We start from the raw sequence: 22191 nt of genomic DNA on the forward strand, positions 1-22191 counted from the left end.
ATAGGGATGCACCAATATATTGGCCAAAATAAAATGGTTATGGGCGCTTTCCTGCCCCTCTATCCCAGTGTGCAGAGGGGGGGGTCCCTTCCCTCCAATGAGCTCTCCTCACTCAGCTCTGCAGAGTGTAATTGCAGCTCTCCTCCCTCTCTTTCTAAAAGCTTGTTTCTGCTCTGAGTGTATGGCCAACGCAACACAACCCCCCCCCCCCCACCCCAATTGACCAAAATACTGTCACTGTTCTCTTGCTGCTACAAACACTGGAGAGGGAACAGTGAATGATGAGCTTCATAAATGAACTGGTAAGTCTTCCTGGCCTTTGAATGCTCAAAGTATAGCAGATACAGGAAAAAATAAGTGCCTAGTGATACACTGTACACAGCAACGACACTTGCTGTCATAGCAGACTTGGCCCCCCCAAGAATAATAACTGATTGAAATGTTAATAAACGTGCCCCACCGTTCCCTATGCTGTGCCAATATCCCCCCCCCCCCCCCCAATCACAAGTGAGGAGGAAATCCAAGTCCTCATTCCTGGGAAGAACAGGTCATCCATGACTTGCACTTCACTCCTATGGTGTCAGTGAAGTATGAGACTTTATGCCAGGTGAACATACGAGGGCTGTACCCAAAGTAATAGATAGGTGGGTATAAATTTATATGAACTTACATAGGTTGGCCAAATTTCACATGTTGGTAGAGTAACTTCTACCCCCTCTTGTAGCTCTACCCCTCATAACCCCACCCCTTGTAACTCCAACCCCCTCGTAACGCCAACCCCCTCGTAACGCCAACCACCTCGTAACGCCAACCCCCTCGTAACTCCCAATCCCCTCGTAACTCCCAACCCCCTCGTAACTCCCAACCCCCTCGTAACTCCCAATCCCCTCGTAACTCCCAATCCCCTCGTAACTCCCAATCCCCTCGTAACTCCCAACCCCCTCGTAACTCCCAACCCCCTCGTAACTCCCAACCCCCTCGTAACTCCCAACCCCCTCGTAACTCCCAACCCCCTCGTAACTCCAACCCCCTCGTTACCCCACCCACTCTAGTAATTCCCCTTTTTCATTGCATGCAGGTAAATTATGGATTCCAGGCAGAATCAACAAGTCGTCACTGGGTTCTTGATGGAGGGGTGCAGGCTGTCCAACACCCAAAGAAGGCTACATAATGTTTATGGAGGTGACACGACTGACCAGAGCAATGTGTACAGATCGATGAAGAAATTTAAAAAGGAGGAAACCAGTATTGAAGACAAACCACACAGTGGGAGACCATCCATGTTGGACAGCCTGCACCCCTCCAACAAGAACAACACATTGATTCTGCTATGTTTACCTGCAATGAAATAGAAGAAGAGGAGGAGTTACTCTACCAACATGTACAATTTAAACAGTCTATGCAAGTAAATAAAAAAAAAATAAAAATGATGCCCACATTTGCATTACTTTCAGTAATAGTGGTTAATGAGGGATTCCAAGCAGAAGCAACGTGCCACCATTGGGTTCTTGATGGAGGGGTGCGGGCTGTCCAACATCTACAGAATGTTTACAGAGATGACACCATTAAGAGTCACCAACAATAAGACATTGTTCTTTTCAATAGCGTCCTCTCCATATACATTCTGTAGCCTTCTGTGGATGTTGAACAGACGATGCCCCTTCTTCATCAATAACTCAATGGCAGCACATTGCTTCTGCTTGGAATCCATTATTTACCTGCAATGAAATAGACGAGGAGGAGGAGGAGTTACTCTACCAACCTATGACATTTCAACATGTCTATGCAAGTGAATAAGCAGGGGGAAGCACAGGATCTGGCAAAGGAGTTCTGTCCTCTCTGCTGCCGTCTGCTGAGACAAGGTGGGGGCAGAGATGAGGGAGATGCAGTAGCTGCAGGAGAGGTGCAAGGGCCACATGAAATGGCCTGGAGGGCCGGATTCGGCCCTCAAGCCTTGTGTTTGACATGTGCTCTAGAGGAAGAGTTACTCCACCAACATGTGAAATTTGAATGCCCATTTTTGGTACCGCTCTTGCAATAATGGACACTGCTGATAAATTTCAAAGATTGGGCCTTTGATGGGAATTTCTGAAATAGAAATTTATACATAGATTGCCTGTGTATGAATGTAATACTGAGGGAAGTCACTCATCAGAACCGAGGTGGACACTCGGACGATCTGCAAAACGTCTTCAACCCCCTACTACTGACTATAGATTTGTCTTTTCTAGCACTGTAAGGACTTTACATCTTCCAACCAAGATTCCTGCAGATTTATACATTATAAGAGAACGAGCGCACAACATCTGCAAGCTGAACTCCAGGCAAACCGCTAATTACACAATTACATAGATGAGACCCCTTATACCTGCCGAAGGAGCGAATGATTCTCCACAGGCAGTCTTATGATCCCGGGCAACCCTGCCAGACAGACCCCCACCACAACAGCATGGTTAACGCCCCCCTCTCCCAGATAGGACGGCAAAGGAACAGCAGCGTCCCGATCCTCCCTCTGAATTCTACTGCAGTTAGTATGATCACTGTCACCACATGTGCACTGCAAGGCATGGCTGGCTCCTAGCGTGGGCAGAGGAGTACATGAAGCGGATATGAAAACAGATTCAGGTACTTACATTCGCTGCATTGGAGAATACATTGAAATGTTACATAAACTGCACCAACCAAACAATGTGAAATATCTGCCTGGAGTTCAGCTTCTATGTACTATAGTGTATGGTCATGTGACCGCTACTCACTGCTGCAAGGTTACTTACTTGGTGCTGATTGGCTTTGGCCAACTGACGATTGGCAGATTCAACGTTAGAGGAAGCGGTCTCAATATTGGCTTCAATGCTATCTGTAAACCCAGAACACACCATTAATGAACATGTAAACCCAACATTTCCCATCCCTGATATGTGGCTGCTGTACCATGTACTGCTATGAAGAGGTCTCCTGTGTGTGTGAAATCCCCGGTGTTCCTGCCAGTCCCTCTGATATCCTTACAAAAACTGACCACACTAAGCAGGAGAACACAGTGCTGTCAGTTCTCTAGCTATGATCAGGCTTGTGCTTACCACCCCCCCAGCCATTCACTGGGAAGATCAGTGTGCTCTCCTCCAAAGATCAGACTTGTGCTGACACCCTACAGCCATTCACTGGGAAGATTAGTGTGCTCTCCTCCAATGATCAGAATTGTGCTGCCACCCATCCCCTCTCCTCCTCTGATCAGACTTGTGCTGCCACCCATCCCCCTTCCCCCCTACAGCAATTCACTGCATGATCAGGGTGCTCTCCTCCAATGGATCAGACATGCGCTGACCCCCCAGCTATTTGCTGGAAAGACCAGTGTGCTCTCCAATGACCAGACTTACGTTGACCCACCCAAGTTCTGCTGAATACAAAGCTTCCTGTGAATGGCTGAGCAGGGCTTAGCAGAAACTCGATATCAATGTAGCTGAATGTATATATAGATGAGGCTACATACAGATAATACAGCGCTGTATACTGTATATATATATGAGGCTACATACAGATAATACAGCGCTGTATACTGTATGTATATATATATATGTATATATAGATGAGGCTACATACAGATAATACAGCGCTGTATACTGTATATATATAGATGAGGCTACATACAGATAATACAGCGCTGTATACTGTATATATATATATATATATATATATATATATATAGATGAGGCTACATACAGATAATACAGCGCTGTATACTGTATATATATATATATATATATATATATATAGATGAGGCTACATACAGATAATACAGCGCTGTATACTGTATATATATATATATATATGTATATATAGATGAGGCTACATACAGATAATACAGCGCTGTATACTGTATATATATAGATGAGGCTACATACAGATAATACAGCGCTGTATACTGTATATATATATATATATATATATATATATATATATATATATAGATGAGGGTACATACAGATAATACAGCGCTGTATACTGTATATATAGATGAGGCTACATACAGATAATACAGCGCTGTATACTGTATATATAGCTGAGGGTACATACAGATAATACAGAGCTGTATACTGTATATATATATATATATATACAGTAAAACCTTGGATTGCGAGCATAATTCGTTCCGGAAACATGCTTGTAATCCAAAGCACTCTTATATCAAAGCGAATTTCCCCATAAGAAATAATGGAAACTCAGATGATTCGTTCCACAAGTCCTTCAGTTTATAGTCTATATAAACAGATTATAGCATTGCGATAGGTTATATAACCATAAAATGTCCATCCACAAATAGCTGCTTCCATAAGGGGATTAGAAGCAAAATCCAGCAGGAGCTACAGAGTATAAAAGAGAAGAGAGGCGCCTCTAAGTGTAGCAATATGGTTCCATTTAATGAAGGTACAACATTTAGCAATTCATGGTTGATGAATAAAACAGGCACATCTAAGTATGCAGGCATCCGGGGTAAAGCTGTCCACATAGACCATCTTCTGAACCACCGGCTGCCAGTCTGTAATCCTGACCGGGAAGACCACCCTGCAGTAAAGCGATCTGAAAGCGAGGGGCAGCATGGAAGGGATGACGTAGATGGTGGTGCGGAGGACGGTCTATGTGGACAGCTTTAGCCTGGATGCCTGCATCCTTAGATGTGCCTGTTCCAATCATCAACCATGTGAGTTGCTAAATGTTGTACCTTCATTAAATGTAACCATATTGCTACACTTAGAAGCGCCTCTCTTCTCTTTTATACTCAGCTGTGACTTGAGGCTACTTGTATATCAAGACATCGCTTGTATATCAAGTCAAAATTTGAAAATTTTGCTTGTCTTGCAAAGCGCTCTTAAACCAAGTTACTCTCAAACCAACGTTTTACTGTATATATAGATGAGGCTACATACAGATAATACAGCGCTGTATACTGTACATACAGATAATAAAGGGAGCCCAGCAAGTGCAGCTGTTAGTGTAGAAAGCAGTTTGGGTCAGCTTGGCCCACATGAACTATTTAAAGGGACATAGAACTCAGAGTTAGGCATTTATTGGTGTCTTTTATATCTGCCTGGAGATTAGCTTTAAAATACGCACTTTCTGAAAATACCTTTTGATTTTATTGGAGATCACCTCAACAATGTGCATTACCCTTAAAACCTGTTACTAGGCAGAGTCTGCAGTTCCATAGAATTAGATCTCAGATTCTGAAGGCCAGGTCACTGCAGTCGGGTATACACATCCATTAAAGAAGAGTTTTAAAGCAGTATATATTACTACAATAAGAGAGAGACGGTACAACACAAACACCATCAATTCAAACAGAAAGATAAAACGTGTTCACTGGGGCCGTACTTACCTACAGAGTCACCTTGTTCATACACAATAGATGCCAAATCTTTCATAATCTGATTGACATCCAGCATATCACTCTGCAAACCAAACACAAATATAGAGCAATCAATCAATAATGCAGCAATTAGTCAATAACACTGCAATTAATCAATAATGCTGCAATCCTCCGTCAATAACGCTGCAATCATCTGTCAATAACGGTGCAATGTAGAAGAGATAACACAAGCATTGCACAGGTGATATTCTGTGATTAGTCTGGGAATGGCAGCAGGATATTACAGGACATTGCAGGGGGCTCTCATTACAGGAATAGGCCGGAGACCGGAAGAAATATGAAATCCAGGGATTTGATGTCACACATGTGATAATCGCACTTCTACATCTGCATGAAACCTAAAGCGGTTGTAAAGGCACAACTTCCCCCCCCTTAAAATAATAAACATGCAATATTTACCTGCTGTGTACAGAGCAGCCCCAATCCTCCTCTTCTGGGGTCCCACACCAGTGCTGCTGGCTCCTCCTCTTCTGGGGTCCCACACCAGTGCTGCTGGCTCCTCCTCTTCTGGGGTCACACACCAGTGCTGCCGGCTCCTCCTCTACTGGGGTCCCACACCAGTGCTGCTGGCTCCTCCTCTACTGGGGTCCCACACCAGTGCTGCTGGCTCCTCCTCTACTGGGGTCCCACACCAGTGCTGCTGGCTCCTCCTCTTCTGGGGGCCCACACCAGTGCTGCTGGCTCCTCCTCTTCTGGGGGCCCACACCAGTGCTGCTGGCTCCTCCTCTTCTGGGGTCACACACCAGCGCTGCTGGCTCCTCCTCTTCTGGGGTCCCACACCAGCGATGCTGGCTCCTCCTCATCTGGGGTCACACACCAGTGCTGCTGGCTCCTCCTCTACTGGGGGGGGGGGGGGGGTCATACACCAGTGCTGCTGGCTCCTCCTCTACTGGGGGGTCACACACCAGTGCTGCTGGCTCCTCCTCTTCCGGGGTCACACGCCAGCGCTGCTGGCTCCTCCTCTACTGGGGTCCCACACCAGTGCTGCTGGCTCCTCCTCTACTGGGGTCCCACACCAGTGCTGCTGGCTCCTCCTCTTCTGGGGGCCCACACCAGTGCTGCTGGCTCCTCCTCTTCTGGGGGCCCACACCAGTGCTGCTGGCTCCTCCTCTTCTGGGGTCACACACCAGCGCTGCTGGCTCCTCCTCTTCTGGGGTCCCACACCAGCGATGCTGGCTCCTCCTCATCTGGGGTCACACACCAGTGCTGCTGGCTCCTCCTCTACTGGGGGGGTCACACACCAGTGCTGCTGGCTCCTCCTCTACTGGGGGGGTCATACACCAGTGCTGCTGGCTCCTCCTCTACTGGGGGGTCACACACCAGTGCTGCTGGCTCCTCCTCTTCCGGGGTCACACGCCAGCGCTGCTGGCTCCTCCTCTTCTGGGGTCACACGCCAGTGCTGCTGGCTCCTCCTCTTCTGTGCATGGCCCCATAGCATGAACTTGCTATGGGTGAAGACATATGCGCTCAATCCTGAGCTGGGCTGTGTGCGCCCATAGACAAACACAGTGCGGCATGGCTCCACCCGCTTCTCACAGGAATTGATTGACAGCAGCAAGAGCCACTGGCTCCCACTGCTGTCTCTGCACCTGTGAGGGGGGGGGGGGGGAAGCAGCAATGCTGTTCTTGGACACAGCACTGAATCGAAAGAGGAGCCAGGACATTTTTTTACAATGGGGGGGGGGTGGGGTCACAAATACTTGTTACACCCGAAATACATTCTTCAACCTCTTCTTATGATCAATAAATTGATCCTCCACTCAGAAGAACCTTTTTATTTTACGTGGAAAAAGGAAGGAATGCCCCCAAGGGGTTTTCAGGCAGCAAAGTCAGTAAACTGGGAGTTGAAAATAATCAATCTTTATTACAAAACGTGTTATAATGGTGCTCTTTGCAGGAGGGTGTCTTGCCGTCTCATGGGGAGTTCCAATTGTGACCCCCTGTAAGTCAGAGTATCTTCCCCACTCCTCCGGGGACACGGGAGGGTCCCCCTTAGGAGGACTCTACATCTATGGAAGTGCTTTTTGGAAGCAACTGTTATCCATCATTTATAGCAGTAAAGGCAAACCCCAGATGTTTTTGAACTACATTTCCCATGATGCTCTACTGCACTGCAGAGTACATGAGCATCATGGGAAATGTAGTTCCATAACATCTGGGGCGCCAAGGTTCGCCATCACTGATTTATAGGGTGAATATAAATACAATTACATCACTCCTATATAAATCTGTTATGTTATACTGTATGCTAAGTCTCTAATTGCACAATGTTTTTCATAGACATCACATACCCCCTGAGGAAGACCTTCCTATACAGGTCGAAACGCGTTGGGTACCATCCTATTGGTTGTGATGATTTATTGATCACTGTTCATGTTTTTATCAGTTGTATCACCTATTATGACGGATTCCTATCTGTAACCAAAGCTCATTTTTTTACCCTACGAATTTCATCATTAATATTTTAACTATTTTGTAATAAAGATGAATTATTTTTAACTGACTCCCAGTTTACTGATTTTGCTGCCTGAAAACCCCTTGGGGGCATTCCTTCCCTTTTTCATGTATTATTGGGGTGTGCAGCCTTCTCCCCATTACTGTGCTGTTTTCTTTCTCTTTTATTCATTGTGAGCCTCTGCTGAACGCTCATTGCTTCCATTTTGGGGCCGCATCCCCTTTGCAATTGTTCACCAGATCTAATTGCAGTGCAGAAATCTCCAGAAAGCCAAGACGAGGATCGAGTGACTGCAAGCACCCTACATGGAGAGCAAATGCTTCTCTTAGAAGGACCTCTCCTTTACCTTCTGGTCTCTGCTCACCTGGAGTGCCGCGGACCCACCTATGGCTCAGTGTAGGAGCACCGCAGACCCACCTATGGCTCAGTGTAGAAGCACTGTGGACCCACCTATGGCTCAGTGTAGGAGCACCGCAGACCCACCTATGGCTCAGTGTAGAAGCACTGTGGACCCACCTATGGCTCAGTGTAGGAGCACCGCAGACCCACCTATGGCTTAGTGTAGGAGCACCACGGACCCACCTATGGCTCAGTGTAGGAGCACCGCGGACCCACCTATGGCTCAGTGTAGAAGCACTGTGGACCCACCTATGGATCAGTGTAGAAGCACTGCGGCCCACCTATGGCTCAGTGTAGGAGCACCGCGGACCCACATATGGCTCAGTGTAGGAGCACCGCGGACCCACCTATGGCTCACTGTAGGAGCACCGCGGACCCACCTATGGCTCAGTGTAGAAGCACTGCGGCCCACCTATGGCTCAGTGTAGAAGCACTGCGGCCCACCTATGGCTCAGTGTAGGAGCACCGCGGACTACCTATGGCTCAGTGTAGGAGCACAGCGGACCCACCTATGGCTCAGTGTAGGAGCCCCAGATCCACCTATGGCTCAGTGTACCCACCTATGGCTCAGTGTAGGAGCACCGGACCCATCTATGGCTCCGTGTAGGAGCACCGCGGACCCATCTATGGCTCAGTGTAGGAGCACTGCGGCCCACCTATGGCTCAGTGTAGAAGCACTGCGGCCCACCTATGGCTCAGTGTAGGAGCACCGCGGACTACCTATGGCTCAGTGTAGGAGCACCGTGGATCCACCTATGGCTCAGTGTAGGAGCCCCAGATCCACCTATGGCTCAGTGTAGGAGCACCGCAGACTACCTATGGCTCAGTGTAGGAGCACCGCGGACTACCTATGGCTCAGTGTAGGAGCACAGCGGACCCACCTATGGCTCAGTGTAGGAGCCCCAGATCCACCTATGGCTCAGTGTAGAAGCACTGCGGCCCACCTATGGCTCAGTGTCAGACTTGCAATGTTTTACATATTTGTGATGATGGGTAGGAATCACGTGGGCCACACCGGAAAAATAGTGATCTATTAGCTGACTGAACTTCCGCTCATCACTAATGGCTGGGACTGAAAATATTACAGCGAACGTTAGAAATAAATAAAACCCATTTATTCTGACAACACCGCCTCAGCTAACCAATAAAAGTTCCTTTTCCATATCTCTGCTCCCTGCGCTGAGAAGCTGATTAGCGATTCTTCTATACGGCCTCCTAATTGCCAAGCAGGTATGATTCACGCCAAGACTGAGATGACATCATGGAAATAAAAGCAGCGCCTGAAGTCATCCCCAGCCTTTGATTCGTCCCTTTGAAGTGGACAAGGATGATTAAGATGAAGGAATTCGTTTAACCGTATTTTCAATTAGGGATGGCGTTCCCTTGTGTGAGCAGAAAATGGACATTTAATAAACAGAGTCTGGCTGGATTCTCATGGCATCAGATTAGAGAAGCGAGGATTGCCTGTTACTAGAAGAGGTTAGAAGTACATGGCTGCCCACACACAGAGCTTACTTCAATGAAGATTTACAAATCCTGAGCTGGTTTCGTTTTGGGGGGGGAGGAGACACCTTAGAGCACAGGTGTCAAACAAAAGGCCTACAGGCCGAATGCGGCCCCCCAGGCCATTTCATGTGGCCCTCGCACCTCTCCTGCAGTTGCGGCACCCCCCTTGTCTCTGTAGTCGGCAGCAGAGAGGACAGAACTTTGCCAGATCCTGCACCTCTCTGTGCAGCTGCAGAAAGGCTCGTCTTTGCCCACCCCCTTCTCAGCAGTCTGTAGCACAGAGGGCGGCAGAACTCCTCCTGCAGACCCTGCACCTCTCTGTGCAGCTGCAGAAAGGCTCGTCTTTGCCCACCCCCCTTCTCAGCAGTCTGTAGCACAGAGGGCAGCAGAACTCATCCTGCAGACCCTGCACCTCTCTGTGCAGCTGCAGAAAGGCTTGTCTTTGCCCACCCCCCTTCTCAGCAGTCCGCAGCAGAGAGGAGGGCAGAAGTCCTCCTACAGATCCTGCACCTCTCTGTGCAGCTGCAACACCACCTTGCCTCTGCCTCCCCTGGTCTCAGCATTCAGCAGACTCTGGAAGCTGACTCCAGCCCTCCTCTGGTTCTCCTCCAGACCCTGTACTTCTTCCCAGATCCACCCGCATCTTCAAAAAAAAAATATTTTCAATAAATAAATCATAAGCTAAAACCGATGAAGCAGTCCATGAGTGAAATATAAATATTCAATGTATAAATCACACCATAAAAGTTCATAAATATAAGGTGAGGTCTTGTGAGTGGTATTCCACCAGGCGTTCAGGTGAACCAATCAGGGGGGTGACTTCTACACCCACGGTGGGCAGTGATACAATCAAGGTGCAATTCTTCCAGGTGTGCTACACCCTTACCTTACTGCTGTAAAGATACAGCATAAAAAAAGGGAGAGCCTCCTGGCAATCCAGGGGGGGTAGATGGTGCCGTAGTATCCTTACTGCTGCAAGGATATAGCTTGTGACAGGGATTTCTGGCGATCCTATAACCTTCCGGGGGGGGGGGGGGGCGTCATGGTATCCTAAAATCACTTCAAATGGGATGCAGACAAGAGAGGCTCTTCTGGTGTAGTATTTCCATGTAATATATATAAAAACAAAGTAGTAAATTACAGTACAGTAGACATCTAACAATATGAGAACGCTGAGGCTCTGAATCCGAGCCGCCCATGATGCCGCACTTCCGGGTTTGCCTAACGTCTCGACGCGTATCGTCACGGTCATGTGACTTCTTCAGGAGATTTGACAGTGGTGAAACATTCCCATAGACACTCCTAAACCTTGTGGACAGCCTTCCCAGAAGAGTTGAAGCTGTTATAAAGGGTGGGCCAACGCAATACTAGAGATGAGCTCAGGCGTGTTCGAGTTTCCATGTTCCCGATCTCATCAGGAAGCAGACACTGCACTCCACTAATCACAGACCTCTCATAAAGTAGGGATGGGCTCAGGGGTGTTTGGGATCCTAGTCCCCACCCACAATCCAGCCAGAAGCCGACACTGCACTCTGCTAATCAGAACAAAACATGAAAAGAGTCCTCTGGTAGGAAATATACAATATAACATCCGTGGGTAAAAGAATGAAAAAAATTGTGCTCAATAGAAGTGGTAGGAAACAACAATAGTCCCAATAAAAATCCAATTTAAACATCCATAGGCTTCACCCGTGAAAAGGAATGTATGGTAAACTGCTTACCAGACCCTTAAGGTCTTCATATAGGTGAACCACAGATTGCTTATATCATGGGAAAGAATCAAATGGATTCCACAGGAACACACATTGCATACTAATAGGCAGTAAATCCAATGATGATCAATATGGAAAATCCTCATATGAATATAGCCCACACATAGGTGATAGAGAAAAAAGAAAGGGGCACACAGCGTAATACCGTAATGAAATAGAACGCTGTTTATTTTAAAAGTTACACTTACTACAAGTTAAAAGCAAATCAGCATAAATCATGATGCAAGACCGGGGCTGCGGCGTCCCGCAGATAAAAGTGGAGACTCGAACCGACAATGGGGGCGTGGCAACGTCACGTCTGGAACCACCCGACTAGTTTCGTCATAGGTTGACGTCTTCCGGGGTGTTCATTTTTCACTACTTTATTGATCATTTTTTTCAACATTTATGTATTAGCACTACACAATTTCTGTTACATATTATGTGGACTTTTTTTCTATGGGTCTGTGTAAGCAGCTTTTTTTCACAATCATAATTTTTCATTCACAATTTTTTGATATAGCGCAGAAATATTTTTGATTTATACTCTGCTAATCACACACCTCTCAAAGTAGAGATGGGCTCAGGGGTGTTTGGGATCCTAGTCCCAACCCACGATCCAGCCAGGAAGCCGACACTGCATTCCGCTAATCACAGACCTCTCAAAGTAGAGATGGGCTCAGGGGTGTTTGGGATCCTAGTCCCAAACCACGATCCAGCCAGGAAGCCGACACTGCATTCCGCTAATCACAGACCTCTCGAAGTAGAGATGGGCTCAGGGGTGTTTGGGATCCTAGTCCCAACCCACAATCCAGCCAGGAAGCCGACACTGCACACCGCTAATCGCAGACCTCTCAAAGTAGAGATGGGCTCAGGGGTGTTTGGGATCCTAGTCCCAACCCACAATCCAGCCAGGAAGCCGACACTGCACACCGCTAATCGCAGACCTCTCAAAGTAGAGATGGGCTCAGGGGTGTTTGGGATCTTAGTCCCAACCCACAATCCAGCCAGGAAGCCGACACTGCACACCGCTAATCGCAGACCTCTCAAAGTAGAGATGGGCTCAGGGGTGTTTGGGATCCTAGTCCCAACCCACGATCCAGCCAGGAAGTCGACACTGCACACCGCTAATCGCAGGCACTTAGACATTTCCGGATCTGTGCAGCTGCGGACTAAGAAATGCCTCAGTGCCTGTGATTAGCGAAGTGCAGTGTCGGCTTCCTGGTGGGAATTCAAAACTCCCAAGCCCATCTCTACTCAATACTGAACCCTACGGAGTAAGACTGGGGAGCCATTAAAGTTCATGTGCGTGTAAAGACAGGCGTCTCAATACTTGTGTGTAGTAGTATAGTTCATGCTAAGGTCTTCAATGGGGGGGGGGAGGGGTAGAGGAATGGTGCCAAGCCTGGAGTTGGGCATTAGGTATAGAAGATATTACTGATGCCGACAACGTTCCAAAACCAAACACCCACCTTCAAACCAGCTCCATCTTCTTTAGCCTTTCACAAAAAACTAAAGAAAGATTCCTGGCTGCCCCCTCCTGTGGACTGGCAGAAAAGTAAATTTCCACATCTCTATGTAAGAAGACTCAATGACTAATGTGAGATGAACGGCTCGGGCACGTCTTCTGATCCCGTTACTCTTCCCACTAGATAAAAGTAAAAGCTTTGAGATGACAGAGAATCACTCACACACCTAATAGTGTGGACACCTGACGGAAACTGAAGACAGGGCAGATGTTATCTGGAAGAGCAATTACACAGGGAGTTACGGCCGCCCGCAGAGAGTCAGTGAGTCAGTGACTCCAGAAGCTGATAAAGCCGCCAAAGTTGGCCAGAGATATGTGAAAAATAATCAGAAGGTTGACAATTAGCTCTTCCCGTCCTCATGCAGCTTCATCCGATGGGATTTGTGAGGACTCGGACTGCGGGGCGCGTTCATCACTTTATACCTTTTCGGTATCTATAGTCCTCACATGTTCCAGCAGGGGGCACTTCTAATGTGACTATCCGAGCCGGTGAAAACAAATCATAAACTGGAGAAATCAAGTAGTTTGTGTCATTTAACCACCCGCTGTCCGGGGAAATGTTCTGCTAAAAAATTCCCCAAGCATGATATATTTTCTGAAAGCAGAAGCTCTGGAGAATAAAATGGTGGCTGTTGCAATTTTTTTATGTCACAAAATATTTGCACAGCTGTTTACCAAATGCAAATTTTCAGGAACAAATACACTAAAATAATTTTTAGTGCATATAAACACTAAGCCCCGGGTTCACATATGTGCGATTGCAGACATCGCATGTGATTCGGAGCACACTGCTCTGCAAACCACGTGCGATGTCTGTGCGATGTGAATTCGCATCGGATTCGGACACAACTCGCACAGGACCCTTTTTTGGGTCTGCACCACAATCTGATCACATGGGTGTTCACACCTATGCGATCCGATTCACGTCCGAACTGACAGTTCACACTGCGATAAGTGAACTGATCTGGGGGTGTCGTTAACTTTGTATTGACACCCCTAGGGACTCGCATATGGTAGTGTGAACTGCATGCCGGCTGAATGCGATGCGAGAACCCGCAGTGGATTTGCAGAGTTTCTGCATCGCATATGTGTGAACAGGGGACTAAAACATTAAAATCTAAAAACATGATCTCACCTCGAGTAAATAGATACCAAAAGTGACAAGACTAAAGATGGCGCACACCCGTGAAATGGTGACGGACTACGGTATTTACAAGTTATCAGTTAAAGTGGTTCTAAAGCCTCAAAGTTTGCATCCTATGTAAGAAGGTGAAAACCTTCTGTGCTGAAGCTCCCCCCAGATCCCCCCCCCCTTTCTTACCTGAGCCCAATTCGATCCAGCGATAAGCATGGGCACAGCAACTCCAGCACGTCTCTCTTCTCATTGGACAGATTGAAAGCAGCGGCAGCCATTGGCTCCTGCTGTCAATTAAAAGCTGTGACACGTGAGCGTTGGGCGGATGGATGCAGAAGCAAGACTCGAGAGCGCGCCTGCACGGGTGTCCCCATGGAAAGAAGCTGTCCGTAGAGCACCCAATGAAGAGGAGGGGCCTGGAGCGCTGGCGGGGGACCCCAGAAGAAGAGGATCAAGGCTGCTTTGTGCGAAGCCATTGTAAGCATAGGCATGTTTGTTTTTGTTTTTTTATTGAATCGAACGTTTACAACCACTTTAATTGTGAATGAAGGTCCCAGAATTACGGCTCTCACTCCGACGTTCACAACGATATCTCACACGTGTGGTGCAAATCACTGCTTACACGTGTGCTGGATCTATTCAAGCATTGGCATGTATGTCCCCCGGGGGACAGCGGTGCTTTAAATCTTTTTTTTGTTTTAACTATTTTTATTTTATCAAAACTTATTTTGTTTTCATGTAACTTTATTGCTATCACAAAGGGGGAAATTTGCCTCTGTGTGACAGCTTAGGGCAATGACAGGCACTCTTTATGGACCTCCAATGTCTCCCTTGCCCTCCAAAGCAGTTAAAGTGGAAGTAAACCCAAGGATATAATAGTTTAAAAAAACAGTTACATTCCCGGCATGCCAGAAATGCTAACTGTCACATTGGATGTGCTCTCAACCAAACCGTCAAACCATCCAATGGCTGGTGTCATAACTGGTCACAGGTGGAGCATCATGGCAGTTGAAAATTAAACAGAGGCCAAGATGGCAGCTCCCTTGACTGAAAACAATAGGAGGGTTTACTTCCACTTTAATCAAGCACAAACTGTGATTAAAGCGGAGTTCCACCCTCAAAATGAACTACTGCTTGCCTGGCTGTATCAGCCTGGGAATGAAGGCTCTGAAACCCAAATTGATGAAACGCTGGTTTCTTCTGGTTTCATGTCACACAGAAGGTCTGGGAATGGATGTTCCTCCATCTCCTCCCTGTGAAGCAATCCCATTTGTTAACCATCGCCAAGCTACCCGCAGGAGCGTGAGATCCTGGGAACCACTGGAGGCGGCCTCTTCTCAGTACCATAGATGTGATCAGGTGGCTGTAGAGCTGCCTGGGTCAATTTTACTGAACAGCTGACCGACAGCTATAAAAAAAAAAAATGGATTTTTGTAAAATCTTACCGTAAAATCCTTTTCTCTTAGCTCATTGACAGACGTAGTCCTCGGTGATACACCACCTTCGGGTTATGTTGCCTCCACAGGAGCAGGACTAGACAGGAAATTAAAAAGCTCTGGCCACACCCCAGGGGCAGTCCCAGAGGGTATATCCTCTCTCTCTCTGCCTCAGCAAATCAGTTATGTGAAAAAGCAGTCTTTAGAGATTTTAACCCAACTCAAAAAAACAGAGGGGCGGGGACTACGTCTGTCAATGAGCTAAGAGAAAAGGATTTTACGGTAAGATTTTACAAAAATCCATTTTTCTCTAGCGCTCATTGACAGACGTAGTCCTCGGTGATACAGCACCTTCGGGACGTCCCAGAGCAGTATCACAACTGAGGGGTGGGAAAATGGAAATCAAATCCCAATCTAGAAGGCCCAACCGGTGCCAACTAGAAGTTTACAATGCTCATCCTTAATGATGAGACTCAACAAAAAAAGAGAAAACAATTTTTTTTTTTTTTTTCAAACAGAAAAAAACCCTCGAGGTAGACCACCGGTCTCCTCAAATTGCGGCCTGCAAAACCTTGCGGCCAAATGAGGCATCCGCCGATGCCGTCACATCAATTTTATAGAATTTTGTAAAGGTATGTACTGACGACCAGGTGGCCGCCTTACATACCTGGACCACTGACGCCTGATGGCGAAAGGCCCAGGAAGTACTGAGCGCTCGAGTGGAGTGCGCCCTAACAGGGAACGGAGGACTCTGACCCTTAATAGAATAAGCCTGTACCACCGTTTGTCTAATCCATTTGGCAATGGTCGCGGCAGATGCAGGCAAACCCTTTCTGGGGCCATCCGTGATCACAAAAAGTGAATCCGTCTTACGGAATGATTCCGTAGCTTTCAGGTATACCCTGATTGCCCGAACCACATCTAAGGAATGCAACGCATGTTCCCGATAATGATTGGGCTGAGGACACAAGGAAGGTAGTACAATATCTTCATTCAGATGAAAATCTGAAACCACCTTGGGAAGAAAAGATGGCTTAGGATGAAGTACTACCTTATCCCTATGAATCACTAGGTATGGGGACTGGCATGATAATGCAGCCAGTTCTGACACCCTGCGAGCAGAAGTAATAGCCACCAAGAAGGCCACTTTCTGGGATAAAGTAAGCAAGGGAATCTCCCTGATGTTTTTTTAAAAGGAGGTTTCTGTAGAACCGACAAAACCAAATTAAGATCCCAAGGCGGTAAGGGCGCGCGGACTGGAGGAGCCAGGTGCCGCACCCCCTGGATGAAATTCCGCACCAAGGATTTAGTAGCTAAAGGCTTCTGAAAGAAGATTGCTAATGCTGAAACTTGACCCTTGATGGTGCTCAAGGCTAGCTTCTGCTCAACCCCTTGTTGCAAAAAGGCCAATATTCGAGACACCGAATAGGTACGTGGAGGAAATCCTAAAGATTCGCACCACGCAATATAAGTTTTCCATGTGTGATAATAAACTTTGCTGGAAGTCGCTTTCCTTGCTTTAATAAGGGTAGGAATGACTGAAGCTGACAAACCTCTGTCCTTCAGTACTTGGGTCTCAATGGCCAGGCCATTAAACCCAGCGACTGTAAAGCATGATGGTAAATTGGTCCTTGAGACCACAGACACTCCCTGAGACGAAGTTCCCACGGAACGTCTACGACTAACATGTCCAAGTCGGCCAGGCCGGCTTGAGGAGGCCAGCCTAGAATTTCTAGGACCACTGGCGCTGATTGGGTCTGAACCAGGCGTCCCTAGAGGTATCTGGCCCCGACCATCCGAGAAAGTCTGGTCGTTTTCTGTTCCCACACATTTATCAGATACCTGATAGTTATCAGGAAAGGTGATCTTTTCTGGTTGAACCTCAGGGACCGAAGTCACCCGACTAGAGGCTACTTGGCCTATCTGGTCAACCAGATCCGATTCCTGTGAGGTATCGGGACTAATCTTAGGAAAGGGTAAAGGAAAAGATCTATTCAGGGAACGGTAATTACCGCTTCCTGTAGTACTTAAATGTTGGAAGGGAAGAATCGCACCAGTAGTAGTGGTTGATGCTCGATCTAATGTCCTGAATACCGGTGAAAACGTCCCCCCACCCTGAAACCGGGTGGGGGCGCACCTTCAGGCTGTGTACTCCTTTGCTTCGGGTTTGGCTGGGTTGGTCCTTTGCTTGTCCGATCAGCCCTTCTTGAACCCTCCTGGAGGAGTCTTGCCTTTCCCGCTAGTACCAGCCGGGCGCCCTTTATGGGCGGTAAAGAAAGGTCCTCGCTTGTTGCGAGGTCCCTTAGCTTTAGCAGCCTGTGGCAAAAAAGTGCTCTTGCCCCCAGTGGCATCCTTAATGATTTCATCTAGGTTGGCCCCAAATAGACGATTCCCCTGAAAGGGGAGATTTGTCAAGGTCTTCTTGGAACCTAGGTCAGCTGACCAGCATTTTAACCACAGCACACGTCTGAGGATCACCGCTGTCTTAGATGCATGCCCTAATAAGGGAGTAGTGTCCAAGGCTGCGTCACAGATAAACTGTAGCCCTTGTATAATCTGTTCCATCAAATCAGATGTCTCCTGGGGAATATCTTTTCCCCTAAGATCTTGGTGTACCATTTTCGCCCATTCCGTAAGTGTCTGGGAAACTAGACCAATAACAATTACTGGTCTAAATGCTGACCCTATCAGAGAGAAGATGGTGCGGGACTCTGCTTCCATCTTTCGATCCACCGGATCCTTAAAGGACGAAGTGTCCTCCACTGGAATAACCGTGGCTTTATTCAGCCTGGAAATAGGCGGATCCACCACTGGTGGTACCGTCCATTTCTTAATGATGGATTCCTCAAACGGATAGCGTCTAGCAATACGCTTGGAAATAGTAAAGGTACGTTTAGAATGCTCCCATTCTCCTTTAATCTGATTACCGAAACATTTAGGTACAGGAAAAGCCTTCATCGTCTTGATGGGCTTATTAGTACCAAAAGGAATCTCTGTTTCAGTTGCCTCTGCCGGTAAAGCCTCAAGTTTTAAGGTTTCCTGCACTGCCACAACTAGTGCATCCACCAATGCTTCTTCCTGAATTATAGCAGGAGAAGAAGCGTCCTCCTCACTGTCTGAGGGGGCTTTACCTGGGATAACAGCCCTTGCAGAGGAACCTGCAACTGCCGTGACCACCTCTGAATCTGAGTCAGAGGTGTCAGATGGTATAGGGGTAGGCGGGGGTCGCTTCCTTGACCCCCGTCCCTGACAGGCCGCCTCCACCCGAGCCACCATAGACTCCAAAATTGCTGTAAATGACTCTATACTCTGTGCACCGGCGGGTCCCATGGCCCCCTCGAGGGAAACAGGTGGGGGAATATGTGTGGCAGGGTCCATGATAACTCCAGTTACTTCCTGGAAAATATAATTCAAAAATAAAACTTTTTTTTTTTTTTTCGACCCCCAGCGCCACAAAAGCCCCTTAGTGTTACCTGCTAGGGATCCCTATCGATCGAGAGAGAGAGAGATAGACCCCCAGGCTCACCACTTGATGCTCAGAGTTTAACTGCAACAGGTTACAGCGCTGTCTTAACAAACAGGAAGTCTTTTGGCTGGCTGCCCAGGAAGAAAGGAGGCGGCTCCGCCCCTCTGTACGCCTTCCGGCGCCTCCCCCAAGCTCCACGAGGTGTTTGGATCACCTCAAACATGGCCGCCCCCATGCTGGAGACACGAGGCTACGCCAAAATGGCGGCTCGTGCGATCCAGCAAAAAAAAAAATGGCGGCGGCCCGTACTGAATAGCGGTGTGCTGCAGGGCACACAACACTCTCACTGCATGGGGATATGGCGTGGTTGGCGGTACCGGCCCTGGCGGACCGCATGGCCGTTCGGGAGGCCTGCTAATAGCTGGAGATCTGATTAGGAAGGCAGTCTACATGTCCGTGGCTTCTGACTGGTAGGTAGCTTATTCTTAACCCATAAGATTCCCAGAATGCCACACATTTCATCTTTAAAACATGTATACAATTAGATTGTTAGCTCCCAAACCAAGCCTCCTGGCTTTTTGCACACATAAAATCACACTCAAAGTAGGAGGATCTGTGTCATGTTGTAGGATAGAAAGGGACTCTATCTTACCATACAGAGAGGGGCCCGCGTTCACCACAAAACCCGTCAGGGGGAAAGGGGGAACATACTACTCACCATACCGGAACCAGGCGGGCACCAACTCCTGACAGTACCCCTCTCCACCGGGGCGGGAGGGCTGTCGACCGATACGGACGCCGTGACTCATGGTCTTTGGCGTTTCAGCGAGACGTTTAACTCGCGTGGACAGTCCTTTAATGGGACTTTGTCGCGGCCGACCCAGCGCGGAGCTATGGCCTGCACGCGCTCGTAGGCTGAACTGGGGTGACCACCGGATCTCAACATCCAGCCCGTCGCCCAGTTCAGCTTTCTTGCTTGAAGATCTCACAGGAACACTGGAGAAAAAAAGCTGTCTAAAAAAAATCCTTTAAGAAAAAATTCTTGCCAGGACCTAAGATCCCAGCAAGGTATCTAGGTCCTTACTCCTAACTAGACAGAAAATAACTGATTTGCTGAGGCAGAGAGAGAGAGGATATACCCTCTGGGACTGCCCCTGGGGTGTGGCCAGAGCTTTTTAATTTCCTGTCTAGTCCTGCTCCTGTGGAGGCAACATAACCCGAAGGTGGTGTATCACCGAGGACTACGTCTGTCAATGAGCGCTAGAGAAAAAAAATTACACGGAGCCCATGGCTGCACTTGTTACTATGAGCTTGGTATAACTCAACCTGAGGCCTAGGGGCTGCATGTGGTCCTCTGGCACTTTCTGCTCAGCCCTGGAGGACCCTGCAGAAACAAATCTGTGCTCACCTATTATCTGTTAAAGCAGTGATTTCTAGCAGTCTCGTATAATACGTCTGCAGTCTACTGAACTTGTCTACAATCTCCAACAACTCCTACAGCACCTTCACAAGTCCGCAGTCTCTGACCATCTCCTGTATCTTGTCTGCAGTCTCAGACCGTCTGCTGTATCAGGTCTGCAGTCTCTGACCATCGCCTGTGTATCATGTCTGCAGTCTCTGACCATCTCCTGTGTATCATGTCTACAGTCTCTGACCACCTCCTGTGTCATGTCTGCAGTCTCTGACCATCTCCTGTACCATGTCCGCAGTCTCTGACCATCTCCTGTACCATGTCCGCAGTCTCTGACCATCTCCTGTACCATGTCTGCAGTCTTTGACCATCTCCTGTATCATGTCCGCAGTCTCTGACCATCTCCTGTGTCATGTCCGCTGTCTCTGACCATCTCCTGTGTCATGTCCGCTGTCTCTGACCATCTCCTCTGTCATGTCTGCTGTCTCTGACCATCTCCTGTATCCTGTCTGCAGTCTTTGACCATCTCCTGTATCCTGTCTGCAGTCTCTGACCATCTCCTGTATCATGTCTGCTGTCTCTGACCATCTCCTGTATCCTGTCAGCAGTCTCTGACCATCTCCTGTATCCTGTCTGCAGTCTCTGACCATCTCCTGTATCCTGTCTGCAGTCTCTGACCATCTCCTGTGTATCATGTCTGCAGTCTGACCATTTCCTGTGTCATGTCTGCCGTTTCGGACCCTCTCCTGTATCATGTCTGCAGTCTCTGACCCTCTCCTGTATCATGTCTGCAATCCCTGACCATCTCTTTTACCATGCCCATAGTCTTTAACTATATGCTGCTGTCTCTGACACTAAATATTCACAAAATTTTACATGTGAGCCTCTTGTTATGTCAGGGGCCACACTAAAACCCCTCCCCAAATCAAGAAAACTGACCACCACTGGTATAACTGGTGCTGTGATCAAGGTAGTTTGCCGAAACACGTTAGCCTTCCTGTATGCTCTACTTATGTAACAAATGGATTTTTGTAAGATCTTACCGTAAAATCCTTTTCTCTTAAGCTCATTGACAGACGTAGTCTTCTTGATTCTCAAGAGCTGGGTTATGTTGTCTCCGCAGGAGTAGGACTAGGCAGAAAGACAAAACGTTCTGGCTCCACCTTAGGGGCAGTCCCTGAGGGTATATCCTCCCTCTCTCTGCTACAGGGAATCAGTTCTGTTCTAAAGCAGTAACAGAGAATTTAACCCAACCCAACTCAATGATAGAGGGGCGGGTACTACGTCTGTCAATGAGCTTAAGAGAAAAGGATTTTACGGTAAGATCTTACAAAAATCCATTTTTCTCTATCGCTCATTGACAGACGTAGTCTTCTTGATTCTCAAGAGCTGGGACATCCAGAAGCAGTGCCACAAAATGAGGGGTGGGATTGACAGAATCAAAATCCAATCTAGAAGGCCCAACCGGAGCCAACCAGAAGTATCAAAGGACTCATCGAGTAAACAGATGAGACCTACCCCACAAATCCTCGAGGTAGACCAACAGTCTCCTCAAACAGTGGCCTGCAGGAACCTTGCGGCCAGAAGAGGCATCTAACGATGCCATCACATAAACCTTATACAATATAGTAAAGGTATGAACCGACTACTAAACAGTCGCCTTGAAAACCTGAACCACTGAC

General features: G+C 47.7%; 1 protein-coding gene across 1 annotated transcript in view; it reads right to left on the reverse strand.

Annotated features, from left to right (window-relative positions):
* The window catches only part of TSNARE1 (t-SNARE domain containing 1), a 382306-nt gene that overhangs the window by 19682 nt on the left and 340433 nt on the right, over positions 1–22191 (reverse strand). The window contains exons 9-10 of the mRNA XM_082257510.1: positions 5372–5444; positions 2775–2857 (exon numbers count right to left, since the gene is read on the reverse strand). Of these exons, the coding sequence (XP_082113636.1) occupies positions 2775–2857; positions 5372–5444 (156 nt within the window). The remainder of the gene's footprint in view (positions 1–2774; positions 2858–5371; positions 5445–22191) is intronic.

Source organism: Pelophylax lessonae (genome assembly GCF_965119305.1).
Source record: "Pelophylax lessonae genome assembly, chromosome: 5".
Lineage (NCBI taxonomy): Eukaryota > Metazoa > Chordata > Amphibia > Anura > Ranidae > Pelophylax > Pelophylax lessonae.